This window comes from Ochlerotatus camptorhynchus, unplaced genomic scaffold (genome assembly GCF_037179485.1).
Source record: "Ochlerotatus camptorhynchus isolate MF236.1 unplaced genomic scaffold, CSIRO-AGI_Acam_v1.1 ptg000008l, whole genome shotgun sequence".
NCBI classification, from domain to species: Eukaryota; Metazoa; Arthropoda; class Insecta; order Diptera; family Culicidae; genus Ochlerotatus; species Ochlerotatus camptorhynchus.
Genome location: NW_027040500.1, coordinates 3444406 through 3460418, shown reverse-complemented (window position 1 = coordinate 3460418; position 16013 = coordinate 3444406). Strand labels below are relative to the sequence as shown.

Below are 16013 nucleotides of genomic sequence, written 5' to 3'. Positions count from 1 at the left end.
TGGAACTTAATTAATTACGTCATAAGAAAGTCCTTATTCACTCGAAAAACTTTACCAAAGACACCAAATCCCTAGGCTGCATGGGTGAAATGCTACTAATTTGGTCCAGCAAAAGTAGATTCTGCCCCAGTGTGCGAAAATTGGTTTGCAAAATCGATTTTCGTCTTCCATATGGCAGCTCATCATGAACGCTGTCCAGACTGGAGAGTTATAACATGTTATAACGGTTGTCAAATAATTGCAACACAGAAACCACCATCAAGATAGCGCTATAACATGTTATAAATCTGTAGTCTGAACGTACTATTGCACAACTTTTGAAAACTGCACGAATCGTATCGAAACTTTTAGCACTGGAGGAGGAGCACTTTCAAATCCAACTACTATCAAAACATTGCAGGACCGACTAACCGACCGCTGCTATAAAATACGATTTACTTATGGGTAATAACTGGACCACAGTTTAGTTATTTTGGGAGTATGGCTCTATGTAGTCAGATTAACAGTTTTTTGGTTATTTATGTCTCGTCAAAGTAAGAGGCATGCTTTGTAACTGCTGCGCCAGAACCGTCCTCAAAAGATTATATAAATTCTATTACAGAATGTATTTTTATCCTGGAGAATCTCTATCTTAAGCCTCTTCATACCTTACATTCTAGGCAGGGACCAGGTACAGAGCTGCTTTTATACGACAGTCTGCGTCGTTATAGTTTCCTCATAAAAACAGGAAATCACATTCAATAAGATGCCTACCGGCATTTCTAGCTTGACACGTTCCACGGCACAACACAATGGATTCGGAGGGTGTTGAAAGGATGCCGGATTGTAATCCCGCCGAAATTCCATCCATTTTCCGTTGAAATGGAAATGTCGACGAACGGTGGGTGGTGTCAGATTGTGGGCGAATACCATGAATCGCTACTATGAGGCTATTGCTGTTGTTGTATATCCACCCGGCTTTGGTCAGGCTTGCGGTACTGGAATTGTGGGGGTTTTCCGAATGATTAAATTACTATCGTCTGGTTAGCAGAGGGGAATGATGTGGACAAATAGCTGCTAGCTTCTTGCTCACGGGTAAAACGATTCCGGGAACGCCTTACTCAAATGCAGCGTCGGAAGCGTCTTTCATAAGCTTTATGTTTAATTAACACCAATTAAGGCCAACAATAATTCATTCCTATCCGTGCCGGTCAGTGTGCTATCGTTCGTGACCTACGCGTTATGGATTTGAAGGGAAGATATCCATTCGTTACGGATGCCGAAATGCTGCGTAGACAATTAACTCCAATCATATAGTTCTGACTTGATATCTCTAGTGGTGTACGGAACAGTTTGAATTAAAAAGAGGAATTTAAGTAGAAATCACCAAATGGTGTATGAATGTTGATCGATCAAATTTAAATTTTCTCAACTCTTCCTCTGTTTTCTTCATTTATTCATGGTCCCTCATTGTATTTTGCAATTTTGAATTTCATTCATTTTGAATCCCATACACTGGAGAGCCCATCTTGCTTTTCAGAACGCCCTGTTGCTCTTTGCTTCCATCGTTCAAACTCAATTTTCCGCTAATTTATACATGAAACGAAGTCAAACCACTATAGCTTTATATTCTTTACATTCTTCTCATTTCCCCCTAGGATGCTCCAGGTGTGATGCAATCTTCATCTGGCATGATTATCAGTGAAGGAAAAACGCAACCCGGCCAAGCGGAAATGTAGAGGAAAAACGCAATCAGCAGCTCAACTACACCGCTTCTTTTCGATGACTTGCTCACCTGCCCTGCAGCGAATTCATTCAAGGAACGCGTAACAAGCTTTCTTCGAGTGAAATAACATCTTTCCTGAAGTGGTCTTTGTTGCATCGCATCGGTAGTGCTCCGACCACAACCTCGGCCGAACATAAAAAGCAAAAGTAAAATTAAAGCACAAAAGCAAGATTTCCGCCTGTTGAACAGTTGCCGTGGAGGATTTGCAGGGTTGGAACTCGAAGACGTCAAGGAAAGTCCCTGTCGGTGGCAGTGAATTCAACCAAAGTGTGTATGTTTGTGTGTGAGTGGGAATAACCACAAGGCGTTTCAACAGTGCCATCGGGGGCGCGTGTCAAATGTGAGGAAAACGAGGTCTTGGGAAAAGTAGATCGGTAGAACCATGGCCGCTGTAATCGAGGAAGCCGTCTTCAATGCACTGAGAGGGCATCACAACGAGAAGACGAAGCTACCGTCTCCTCGCATTATCAAGATTTATGTTGCCAGCTTAAAGGAAGGTGAGCGATTACTTACACATCGGTAACCTTTTGCTTCCGTAGCTTCAAGTGCTTTTTCTTCGACAGTTTCCTTTTTGTTCACTTGTGAGGTGTACGTGCGGGTTGTTGGCTGACGTGGTTATGCGTTTTTATGAGTCTCCATTTGGAAACGTGATTTGTGCAAGGGTTGATAATCACTAACCGATTGTTACTGGCAGGTTGCAAATATAGTAATTCTTTCATTTATGTGGTGGGCGGTACCGTCCACAGTTGGCACTAACCTCAGCGTAAAAATGGAGTAATAACTGTAAGTAAGGTGTATAATATTGTTGGTTCGAAATGCATTACAAATGTATTGAATGTTCTATCAATTGTTTCATAATAGACAATTGTAACATTGTTCATAAGGACTGTATCGAAAATGAAAAAAGGATCTTCAATTATTTATGTCATTTTCTTCTTAAAAAGTTAACTTCACGCAAATAAATAAAATCTATTCATTTAGGTATTTTTATGATCTTCATATTTGGTCTAGTTATTGTTTTAAAATTGTGTGTCAAAGCTGGTTTTTCACACTTTTGTATACATCGTATACAATTTTTTTGAAGTTGTTTCATGATCTTACTAGCTTTTGGATCCATGGACAAGGATGTGAAGAAAAGAAAACAAATTTTAATGGTTTGGCCCTAAATTGACATCAATTCTGTAAAACAGCAAAAAAGGTTTTCTTCCATTTAATTCCACTTAAAAATTGTGGTATCCACATATTATACGTATACGTATTTCGAGTACAAAGTGCAGTCTTCATCAGTTCTATTCCTACTAAAGACTTATCAAAAACCTAACCCCCTTAAATACTCATCCCATAGGTAAAATAAAGAGCACAGGTATTAAAATGAAACTACAACGTGTAGAATCGGAACCTACCTAATGTCGTTTTCGTTTTTGCGGTGTAGCTACACCGGTGCTACACTGCCGTACACCGAAATATTTTAGGGTGTAGAATCTGTACACTGTAAAACACTGTAGATATAGGATGCACCTTTGCTTACAAACAACTGATGTTGAGCTGTCAAAGACTCGCGCTTATTCCTGCTTACACTACACCAGTGCTACACCGCAAAAACGAAAACGACATAACAATGGAAGAACAATGGACGGCCCTCAAGAGTGCAATTATAGAAACAAGCGAGAACAACCTGGGTGAGCTGCGCACTCACAGGAAAGAGTGGATCACTGATGAAACTTGGCGGAAGATTGAGAAGCGTAGAGAAGCAAAAGCCGCGATTGAGCGTACAAGAACCAGAGGAGCCAAGAACGAAGCCCGTCAACGGTACTCGGCTCTAGAATAGGAAGTCAAGCACTCTTGCAGACGAGACAAGTGAGCATATGTCTAGAGGCACAAAAAGAAGCTTGACGAAGGAAGGCTAGTGGACGGAACAAATATGTTGAACCTTTAGTTCTTTTAATTAATCGATAATCTATTATCTGAACCAGGGTTGCTTCTACTTACTTGCTATAAAAAATATATATTTTGGAGTTATACAATCATTAGATGTTATAATGATATGTTGTACTAGTAAGTAACAAAAAGAGGGTGTAAGGCATGTGTTTGACTCATCAAACCTGTCAATTTCGCTTTCAGAGCGTCACAATAAACGATCTTATGATTCGTGAGCGTTCGTTTAGCATTATACTATTTCATGATTTCATAATTCCGAAAAACATTTTTTTGTAGCAAGTGAGTGGAAGTAACCCTGATCTGAACTATTTCCGTTTTTGAATTGGTGGCCCTGAAAAGGGCCGGCTGTTTTTCGAATGGTGGTCCTGAGATGGGCTGTTATTTGTTTGTTTGTTTTTTTTTTTTCTGGTGTTCTTTAGATCGTTTGGGACAGCTGCCGTGTAGCTGATGAAAAATAGTGATTTTTGATACCTGTAATTTTAAAAGTTTGTGGTGACCATCCCCGTCGCAAATTAAACTGCCATTTTGGATCAAAGCGAACAAACTGGAGTACTTAGGAATTTCCAGCGACAGCGTGCTCAGTTGGCTTTCCTGGAAGCAGCATCACGCAGGTGGTCATTGTAGTCAAACTCAGCTGTTCGAAGGATGTCCTTGCCGTTGATAATGCTTCTTATTCCGATGTCCGCGTCTACTTTCTGGGTCTTTCAAATTAATCATATCGTCCGGCTTTTCCACAGAGATGGCGCTGTTCCGCTGGCAGCAAGTGATAAAAATTAGACCGGTGCGCCGATCAAAATATTTTCGGCGGCGGCGTGATATGTTATTTTCTGTCGGCGGCGGCGGCGCCGTCATGCCGTTTGCTTTCGGCGGCGGCGGCGTGGCGGCGTGGGTCGGCGTGAGTTTATTTTTAATGATATACAAAAAAAAATACTTTCCAAACCGCATTGGCACATGGACAAATTTCAGATTACTCAAAACCGCTAAAACGTAGGTCACTCATAGTTTGAATAAATTTTTCGACACTGCCCGGGAAAAACTTCTGATGATGATGATGCTCCCACCTCTTACCCCTACAAAGGTCTGAGCTGGACGATTTATCTTTAAGATAATGAAATATGATATTGAACTTGTTACAGTTACAGATATAAATTCCCTCTACACAGTTCGAAAAAGTAGCGTAAATTTCTGTTCAATATGATGCACATAAATGGAGCGTCACATATCATATACGTTTACATTATATATCATGTAAAGTTCTGACACATTTCATGCAATGTAGCAAATACTGTATACAAAAGCCCATCTTTGCAAACAACATTGTTTGTAAGTTGCTCGGTTGCGTGAAATGAAATACAAGTCTACGTGAATGAATGTTTACATCACTATTAAAATTCAGAATTTTTATCTGTGTAGAGTTTACAGTTGCTTCACAGCGATATAAATGTGGAAAAGCTCAGGCGTCCACCTTTTAGTTCGCTGTTTTGTCTACCTAAAATATTCATAAGTATTGCAAGCGATCTAGAGCTAATGAAAAACCAACAGAGCATCCTATTACACTAGCAACCCCGCAATCTTATGCTATCTTAATTTTCAGCAATGTCAGGAATGCTCATGAGCCCCCGACATTTGCCAGAAAATTTACTACTAACTCAAGGCATCTTCCAGTCCCGTAACGTGGACAGATCACCTTTTCGTGGTACGTTACGCGATGTAAGATCTACCACCGATTCCTAGTCTTGAGTACTTCAAACTAGGGGAACAGGATTTTTCAGTAATCAAAGGAACAAATCTTAGTCCTTGTTACTTTTTATGCCTTGTTGATAGTGATAAGGGTTGCCTGGATCGAGGATGATCTTGAAACAAGGAAAAACAGAGACATTCTCACTTACTCGACTCCACGAAATTACCATATATTTAGTTTTACTTGTATTCAATTTCAATTGCTTATATTTCAACCATCTACACACTTAGTTTTTTCTATCGAGCGTTTTACACTTGAATGAAGAATTGCATTGTCTAAGTATAAACTTAGTTTTTTTTTGTTTCTACCGAGCTCGGCTGTGCAAATCTCAGCAAAAAAAAGTTTCACTGAGATCTCAGCAAAAATGACATTTGATTGCTGAGTCTCGGATAATGCTTAGCTGAATCTCAGCAAACAAATGTAATGTTTGCTGAGATCTCAGTAAAACTTTTTTTGTCGAGATTTGCACAGCCAATTGTCAGACAAAAAGCTTTCAAACCATTTATATGCAGTACTCGTAATTCCAAAGCGCGTGATTGATCTTAACAATAAGAGCCTACACAGCAAAAAAATAATGTTGTTATCACATCAAAGTAGGTGCACTTCAATCGTTCTAAAAATATGGTGTAATATAACTTGCCAAAAAGGACAAAATTATCATAAATACAGTACATGAACTGACATTACGCTGCTTTAACTACATTGGGTTATTTTTGTGACAGTTAAAATTGCATGAGAATTTCGACATGATTGTAGTGCATCCTCTTGGATGAAATATCAATCTTTATTTTTTGCTGTGTTTAAATTGTTTCAAAAGCGCGATTAAGATCCAAAAAAAAAAAAATACAGCAACAATCGTATCTTTACACTCCAAGTTATTTTTCCACTTCGCTAATACCAAATTCAACGCGGTTTGACAAAAATGACCTTCTCGATATCCCGATTATTCTGGTATCAACAAACTGTTACTATTTAAATACTCCAACAACTGGCCTTTAACAACAAGTTCTAAAATTTTCTCTAATGTGTGCAACATGTTGATGGGACGAAACTCTTCGGCTTTAATCGTACCAGCAACTTTTTGGATAGGAACCTTAGTTTCCTTCCAATGACATGGAAGCAATCTTGAATAACTCTAGCAGCAACATTGTCTACTCCAGCCGATTTTCCTAATGATAAATAAATAACTCTAAGTTCATCTAATGTAAATGATTGGAAAACTTCAAATCTACAACTTTAATTAACTGGCTGTTTTATTTCGTCAGGTTCATCGACCAATCCAACAAATTGATTAATCAATGAAACACTGTTTACAAAATAATCATTAAACTAAGATGCAATTACTTGTTCTCGCTGTTCTAATGTTCCATTAAAAGTTATGGACCGCAGTTTGCAATTACTAGGTTTTAATAAAGATTTAAAAAATTTCCATAACTCTTTGCTGTTGTTTTGATGCTGATCAATCTTCCTTTGAACATATTCACAACGAGTTTTCTTTATCGATTGTGAATACTTATTACGCGCGATTGTGTACCTATTCCCATGAGTGTCATTATTTGATCTACAAAACTTTTTGTACCATTTGTCCCTTTTCCGTTTAAGACGCAAAAGATCCAAATTGTACCAGCTGTTCGAGTTTTTCAAAGAAACAAACTTTTGCTCAAGTAGTTGATTGGTACACGTTTTCAAAGCGTTATTAAGAACAGCTCTTTATTCATCTAAGTTACTGGCCGCGAATGGAAAATCCATGCTCCTCCCAACAAGATTCGAAACAGCCTGCTTTGAATATTTTCTCCAGCGCTTCAATTTTACTAATTCATCGTTGTTATTTATATTATCTAATAAATTGATCACTAAGGTCTCATGATCAGTTATTTTCAAATCAGTAACGTAACTGAACAAATGTAATAAAAATTGGAATTAAAATAAAAAAATCGAATATGGGGAACAATTAAGAAAATTTACACAGGTTAGAAGTGTACTAGTAAACATACTAAAACCACAATCAGTTTTCCTCATATTCAAGAACTTTTGCTCGGAAAAGCGTCGGAAAATTGACTCATTCTATGAGTGACCCTAGGAGTGACCTACGTTTTAGCGAATTTGAGTAACCTGATCTCAAATATGAGAAACTATTACTCAATATTGAGTCTTTCTCATTGGCCGTGCATGGAAAGTATATCAAGTGCTTGTTACAACCTTTGTATTAAGTATAAGAAAAGTACGTTATCCACCCCTACATAGTATTAAAAAGCAATCTGTTGCATTACGTAACATTTTAATGGGCCCTAAGAATTCTTTCATTTATTGAGCATTACACGTTATTAATATGTGGATAGCGATAAATGATATGCTTGTATTACTCTGATATATATTTTAATTTACACGCATTGTAGTCATATAACTTTTTGTTTATGTATTTGAAGATGTATTTTGGATATACGTAGAATCCCGCACAACTTGGACCTGTGAGAGATTTAAAAAAGCTCAATATCAACTTGATGTTGATAAAAGTCTCTTATTCACCTTTATGTAAATCCAATCCAAATGATTCATTCCTGTGTGCTAGATAGAGAAAGTGCGAACAAACGTCAAAAAACTAAATGACAATCGCTGCACCACACACAAAGTTCTAATATCAATGCAATCAAAATGCATTTTACCGAAAAGGTGCTACGGATTTTTCATCGGCGTGACATAAATTTATTCGGCGGCGTGAAAGATTTTACTGCGGCGGCGCGCCGGCTCAATTTCATCGGTGGCGGCGGCGTATGAAAATCGTCGGCGGCGGCGGCGTGGCGCGGCGGCGCACAGGTCTAATAAAAATCCCCATATAGAAATTGAGAGAAGTGGGAATAATTCGCTTTCGGTGCATATTCAGGTCAACAAAAGTGAACGACAAGCTAAATTTATTAGTCAGGGACATTATCGTACAGTTTTTCCCGGAGATTATTGTTAAACAAGCTACAATTAAATAAAAATTATTTTTCCACATACAGTTTAACCTGCTTTACTACCCCGACGCCAAAAAAAAAAATCAAATTTAAGATAGAAAATTCTCTTTCATCGCTTCAATCTCTTAACATGTCATGTATTTTGATTACCCGATTGGTGATTTTCCTTTCACAGATTACAAAATAGAGTACCTGTCACTACAAAACATGTCTGGTATCTTTATATATGCATTTGGGTTAACATTCGAAGGCCCCTATTTTTTACATATCCTGCACAAAAGATACTTTCTGCCCCGCTCCATCAATAAAAAACGGCGGAAAATTCTGTGAGGGGTGAGCTATTTTGTGTGTAAAATGTGTAAAAAAGGAGGGACTTCGAATAATAATCTTAATGCATATATAGACAGCTGCCTCCCTGGTGTCAGTAGCATTGTTGCTCAGCACGGAAAACAAGAGCGACGGAAAACAAATCAAGGTTTGAACTAAAATGCATGATTTATGATAAATTCCTCGATAAATTCAATAAAATGATAAACCGAAATTAAAATGAAATCTACCACCTTGGCACTTGAATATTACTATAAAATCCAGTAACATTCACTATAAAATTCACGTAGCTTTTAAGTGAAACCTATGTGTAGATCATCGGAACGTTCGATAAAATTTACGTGAAAATCACTTGATTTCTATATGAATCACATGGAACAGATTTTCATTCCCAAAACACGTAATTTTCACCTGAAGAGTACGATGGAAAATATCGACGTACTTTTTCAGGTGAATATTAAGTGAACTTTTATTGCAGTGTATTTCCCAGAAAATCATTATTTTTCTCAACATCTCTTTCGATCTTTTTGAATTGTACACACAATCCCTCAGATTCTTCTTTTTTCTTAAAATAAATTTGGGAGTTTTCAACGGCTTTTCCTCACAATTCCCTACGAATCCTTCTCAGAAATAACATGAAATTCTTATCAGAGATTGCTTGGAACTATCACTGATTTTTATTTTCCAGTATCTCAGAAGTATTTCAATGACTTAAACCTTGTCAAATAATCCAAAATAAAAAAAAAAGAAAAGATTGTAGCCCGCGATTGTTGAAAACTATCTAAGGTCACAAGATCTATAAGATATTTCATGGCCGTAAATAATCTTCAAATAACCTTATACAACCGATATCTTGATATTTTGTTTAGATAAATCTGGCAACGCTGGTTGAGAATTCTGAATCTCTGTTACCCTCTTTTTTTCGTTCCCTCATTCTCTCTCGTCAGGTTTTATTGGCGTTGACGGCACCGTCGAAAAAAACGTCTCTTCTAGAACAGATTGACAGTTTCTCAGAATATTCCGTATTTTCAGATTTTCTTAATCAAATCTTTACCAAGATTCTGTATATACAGGTATACCGATTTCTAGATAAATATAGATTTATATATAATTCGATTGATATTCCAAATTTATTTGAAATCTGATATGATTTAAATTTTCCAATGTTGTCCAATGGATAAATCTTTCATTTCTATTCAAATATAATCATACCTTGCATAAATGTTTAGAATTCTCTTCAAATAACGACCTAAATGTTGTATCAGTATGATTAAAAAGACATATTACAATACAAGAGACGTTAGCAGGACAAACGTGGTAATAAAAGATAACCAGATTAGGAGATTCGATTTTGAAGTTCTACAGGTTCATTATAATACGATGTACCAAAGAAGTATACAACGGCGCCGGTGGTGTAGTGGTAAGCGTGATTACCTCTCACCCCAGCAGGCCTGGGTTCAATCCCAGTCGGCGCCGCCGGGATATTCTGAGGCATAACATCTCTGATCACGCCTTCCTTCGGATGGGAAGTAAAGCCGTTGGTCCCCGGTTCATGAGTTGATGGGTCGATAGGTAGGTAGGGTCCAGGTGTGGGAGCTGCCTTCCTGGCACGTCGGTAGCATAGGTGCTCAGCACGGAAAAAACAAACCAAAGGAAAAACAAAAAAAAAAACCAAAGAAGTATACTATGTTCCGATTGAATTTTTGATACCGTAGCTTCCTTAAGCCCACTAGCATTATGTTCGATCAGTTATGGCATAATCATTGGCAAATAGATATTTTTCTGCTCTAATACACTCTCAATTTTTCTGCTCTAATACACTCTAATACACTTGCTCTTCAAGTTCTGCAGACTCAACAGCGTCTTGTACGATATACCATCTGATTTTTTTTATAACTCATCCCGCATCATAGAGCCCCGCAACATCATGTGATGCATATAACAGTGTTAACAAAACATGTTCCATTTTCCAAATTGTCTCCATTCTCCAATTGAGATCTGATCTTAAAGTTCTACAGATTCAATGAAGAATTGTAAGATGTATCGACTATATTTGTGAACCCAAAAACCTTCGTAGATACCCATAATCATGTGGGATTTTTGGTTGTGATGGCAAACCATGTTGGGGTCTCAAAGTTATTCTAAAGATTGGGTCATGACGTTGTACCGGCTTATCAAAGCCTTGTATGATGTCCAGATTTATTATATGAAGCTCTGTGAGGGTTTTCATTTCTCCCTGGAGTTCAGATCTTGAAGCTACGCGATATTGTACGATGTTTGTTAACGGAAATACATTATAGATAATGAATACTTATCCGTAATAATTCTGCAATACTAACATGTCGGTAAATGCAGATACATTTGAAATAAATATGGCCTAACGTACATCGGAAAAAAAGGGAGCTAAAACCAGCTAATGTTCCAATGACAAACACTGATTCTGGCTAATGAATACAACAGATTCTGTCATTCCAACCTGTTCTGTTTTTATCCAAGGGTCACACACAATCACCACTCACGTGGCAAAATAAATCACCTGTGCACCTACACATGTCAGAAACCGTCTTTCCAGCTACCAACGACCCGCACCAACGAGCACGATCTAACACTCGCCTAAATGTCCTTGCCGTGTGCGATGCGTTTAACTATGTGTAAACTGACTGTTTCTAACGTGTTCTTTTATTCTCCATCGTTTCACCTTTTTTCTTCACTCCACTCAACCGGAATGGGATAAAGACTTCAAAGAGGAACGACGGTTGCTGCTCGAAGTGATTGGACCCGATTTACAGTCGGCTTACGATGATCGACAAATTGAGGTAATTGAGGGGAAATTCGTCGATTGTTTGTGCTTGCTTCCTCTATTTTTGTTATTTCATTTCGATTCTAAGGTTGAGCTTGTGGACATCCATTTTGGAACGGGTAGCGGCTGTTCGGTGGTGGACTTGGATCCATATGTGCTGGATGATCACCTATACGAAATCGAAACGTGCCATCGAGTTTCCAAAAGTGTATTTTTAATTGTAAGTATATACTCACAGTATAACCACAGACAAACAGACATAACACATTGTGTACTTTTCACTGTAAAACATCGTCTCTAAATTACTATAGCCATCTGTTGAATACACTGTAATGGGAACTACGCTGAACAGATGGCGGTTGTGTGTACGGTAGCACTACCAACTAACAAACATTTAAATTGACCGTTAAATGCGTGTTCGATGAAAGACATGCAAGAGTTATGTCTGTTAGTCTGTGGTATAACTATACTATATAGCTATCTTGGAAAGATAGCTACACGCGAGAGTGGACTGTTTTTCTATACAAAATCATGTTTTTAAGTCATAGAGGTATACTTTCATTATGAACTGCAAATTCATATCTTCATCAGTTCCTTTATTTGTCTTTATATAAGTATTCCACTATCTACACCCAAATTCATCAGTATTTTATATCTAGTTTGTTTTGATAAAATTGAATCAATTGTGACTTAGCGATGTACGCGATACATATTTTAAAAATTTCAACTAGCAACTGGAGCAGGTTTTTAAAAATAAAAATAACAATCTGAAATTCTATGCATTATAGCTGGAATTAATTCTATGCATTATAGCTGTAAATTTATATCGTGGTTTGTTGAAGATTAAATCAATTTCTATTGAACTTTTGACTTCCATGTAACAACACACATGTATGTAAAATATAATGCAAATGAATGTACCATGAAGCTTTTCTAAACAATTTTTATGTAAAATTAATGTTTTATTGCTGAAAGGGTTACTTCCACTCACTTGCTATAAAAAAATGTTTTTCGGAATTATGAAATCATGAAATAGTGTAATGCTAATAAGTACTTGTAAGTTACAAGAAGAGGTCATGAAGTATATGTTTGACACATAAAATCTGTCAATATTGCTTTGAGTGCGTCACAATCAGCGATTTTACGACTCGTGAGCGCTCACTCTGAGTGAACGCTCACGAATTATAAGATCGCTGATTGTGACGCTCTCAAAGCGGAATTGACAGGTTTTATCAGTCAAACACATACTTTACACCCTCTTCTTGTTACTTACTAATACAACATATCATTATAACATCTAATGATTGCATAATTCCGAAAAATATTTTTTTATAGCAAGTGAGTGGAAGCAACCCTGATTGCTGAATGTTTCAACCAGGCTTGCAATTGCTCATTACAGCTAAACTGCTATTTTTACACACTTTACCGTCTGTTCTTGGATCTTGTAAAAAAGAATTATCATTAAAATATCTCAGAGCTTCATAGATCCGAAAAATAGCATTTTAGCTGTAATGAGCATTTGCAAGCTTGGTTTCAACTAAGGCCAGAAAATACATCATTGTGGAACATGTAAATTCACAAAGTTTTTGCTGTGTAATACGTCCTAAGTAGTAAACTTTTAAGTTAAGCTGCCCTAGTAGCAATTTTATTTTTAGTATGGTTTTGAAGATGTTTATAAAGCTTACAATGAACTTGAAGACCACAATAAAACCGTAAATGTTGCTTGGATGCGGGGTTTTCCATAGCTTTGTTACACGGCCAAAGAGAGTAAAGGGTGTCCACGATGAAATTGCCACACTATGAAATTGCTCTAACTTTTTAACCGTTGGGTAGAATTTAATGAAAATTTGGGTGGATTTAGTTCATAGTGCATTATTTACATCCTGCAAGTTTTAAAGTCCTGTGATCAAAACTCGCGGAAATGGAGTCGAAAGAACTAAAATCTTGCGCATTCATCACGAGAACAAGGATCTCTCGCATCGTTCCATCGCTAAAACGTTGGGAATCGCGAATTCCACGGTGTCGCGAGTGATTAAGCGGTTCGAGGAACGGTTGACCACCGATCGGAAGCCCAGAAGTGAAGGAAAAAGTATTCCGTACAACACCAAAAATCACAACCGCGTAGTTGGGGCCTTCAACCGAAATCCGAACGCCTCCGTTAGGGATGTGGCTAAGAAGCTGCACCTAAGCCGAAGTTTTGTCCAGAAGGCCAAAACTAAAGCTGGGCTTCGAACGTTCAAGGTACAAAAGGCCTCTAATCGCGACGAGAAGCAGAACAAGTCCGCCAAAACCCGTGCCAGGAAGTTGTACCTCAACATGCTGACGAAAGTTGAATGCTGCATCATGGACGACGAAACATATGTGAAGGCTGACTTCAAACAGATCCCCGGCAACCTGTTTTTCACGGCCAAGGATAAGTTCAGCGTTCCGGAGCATGTCCGCACTCAGAAGATGTCCAAATTTGCGAAGAAATTCCTGGTTTGGCAAGCCATCTGCACTTGCGGGAAGCGGAGTGCACCTTTCGTGACCCAGGACACGATGAACGGACAGGTGTACATAAAAGAGTGCCTCCAGAAGCGGCTGCTTCCTCTCCTGAAGGCCCACAACGTCCCAACAATCTTCTGGCCGGATTTGGCCTCATGCCACTACTCCAAGGACGTGCTGAAGTGGTATGCGGACAATAAGGTCAATTTCGTGCCGAAAATGTTCAACCCTCCCAACACTCCGGAGCTCCACCCCATCGAGAAGTACTGGGCGATTATGAAGCAGCACCTTCTTAAACGACCTAAGGTAGTGAAGACAGTCTAGGAACTGAAGAAAGTATGGGTTTACATGCAAAAAACGGTTGATTCACAGGTTGTGCAGAATCTTATGGCCGGGGTTAAGGCCAAGGTGCGGGCATTTGCGTATGGACTGTAAATAAAATACGAGTAAAATGGTAAAATGAAGTTTAATAGTTATTTCTCAATCCCTGAAAATTTGATGGCAATCGGATGAAAACTCGAATTTTGCGAATCAATTTTGTGTGTGGCAATTTCATCGTGGACACCCTTTAGCTCAAACATGAGCCAATTTCGACCCAAAATTAAAAAAAAAATGGGTTACTCTGTGAGTGAGTAAAATGCATCCCGAGAGCTATTTGACAGCTCCAGTCTAATGTCAATGTACACTGAAAGTTCTGGTACTCTGGTTCTGTCAAATCAAATAATGGTGGAGTAAATTTACAATTGGTCTTATTTTAAATCAACTTTATTTTCACGTTTTTGAGTTTTTGTTTTTTTTTTACATTTTATAAAAACATTGTTATTTTTTTCGACGATACGGGATCGGAAAATATATGTCTGTGTATGTGTGTGGCAACCGCTCTACTGAATTGAACGCAACAACCACCAAATCAAAGATTTTCAACCGATTAACTGGTTCCGGAGATATGAACAAATCGCGGAATTTGGGAACTAAGTGGTGTTTGTTGCCAACCACATAACCGAATTAAATGAAACAACCAGGTATTATAATCACAATGAATGCTTTTGAACAAATTTTGAATCGGTCAACTATTTCCGGAGATATGGGTGGGACGATTTCCGAGAAACATGGATTTTGGGAACTAAGTCATCTTTCTCGGTAATAACTAATGTGAATTGCACGCAAAAACCACCAAATGAAAAGTATTATGATTCCATAACCCATAGAACATTTTTGAACAGATTTAGAACCGGTCAACTGCTGCTGGAAATGTGTCAAGAACATGTTCCGGAGAATGTGAGCCATGATACTAAATTTGACCGGTAAGCAATAAAACCTATCATGCGACAAAACAAATTACTTCAAAATATGATATCAAAATCAATTCTGACCATTTCGAGTGTCACGGTCATTGGTCAGCTCCGGGCATGGTTATTGGTCAGTTCCGGACATGCCCCAGATGCCACCGGGGGAATTAACCAGACCAGATTCGAATTAAAACCTATCATGCCAGGGGACGACCCCGGCGTAGTGGTCAGCATCTATTCCTCTCACGCCAAAGCCATGAGTTCAAATATCACCCCCGGAGTCACAAATGACCCAAGGGTGTTAAACTGACTATAATAAAAAAAAAGAACCTATCATGCCAAATAATGAATTTTGATTTCACCAAATCGATTAAAATCCAAGATGTAAGGAAAAAATGCTACTCAAAATTTATTCTTGGCTTGCTTTGGACGTCCACATTGTGTGTGTATGTTTGTTTTGTGCGATCCAGCGTTCTTCCAGGCAATGGATTTTAAGCAGTTACTCAGAAAATGTGCGATACTGTTGTATTTTATTTAGCATTTCGAACAGCTTGTTCCCGAAGAAGATCCCGAAGTGCACAACGCAGGAATGTACGCTTGAATGTAATTTTTGATGAGTTGATCCTTTCGCCAAATAAAATCGCTGCCATGGATCGAAAAACAGCTAATCTCTGCTAACTGGCAGTTTGATAGTTAGCTGTCGGTACTGATCCAA

At 38.2% G+C, this 16013-nt stretch overlaps 1 protein-coding gene across 3 annotated transcripts in view; it reads left to right on the top strand.

The window, feature by feature from the left end:
* LOC135698300 (protein qui-1) overlaps positions 1–16013 on the top strand; it is a 252835-nt gene that overhangs the window by 94215 nt on the left and 142607 nt on the right. For all 3 annotated transcript variants that reach the window (XR_010517471.1, XM_065218228.1, XM_065218216.1), the window contains exons 3-5: positions 1638–2262; positions 11462–11541; positions 11614–11745. Coding sequence is in view for 2 of the 3 variants with exons in the window: in XM_065218228.1 (XP_065074300.1) it covers positions 2148–2262; positions 11462–11541; positions 11614–11745 (327 nt within the window). In the remaining variant the exon portion in view is untranslated. The remainder of the gene's footprint in view (positions 1–1637; positions 2263–11461; positions 11542–11613; positions 11746–16013) is intronic.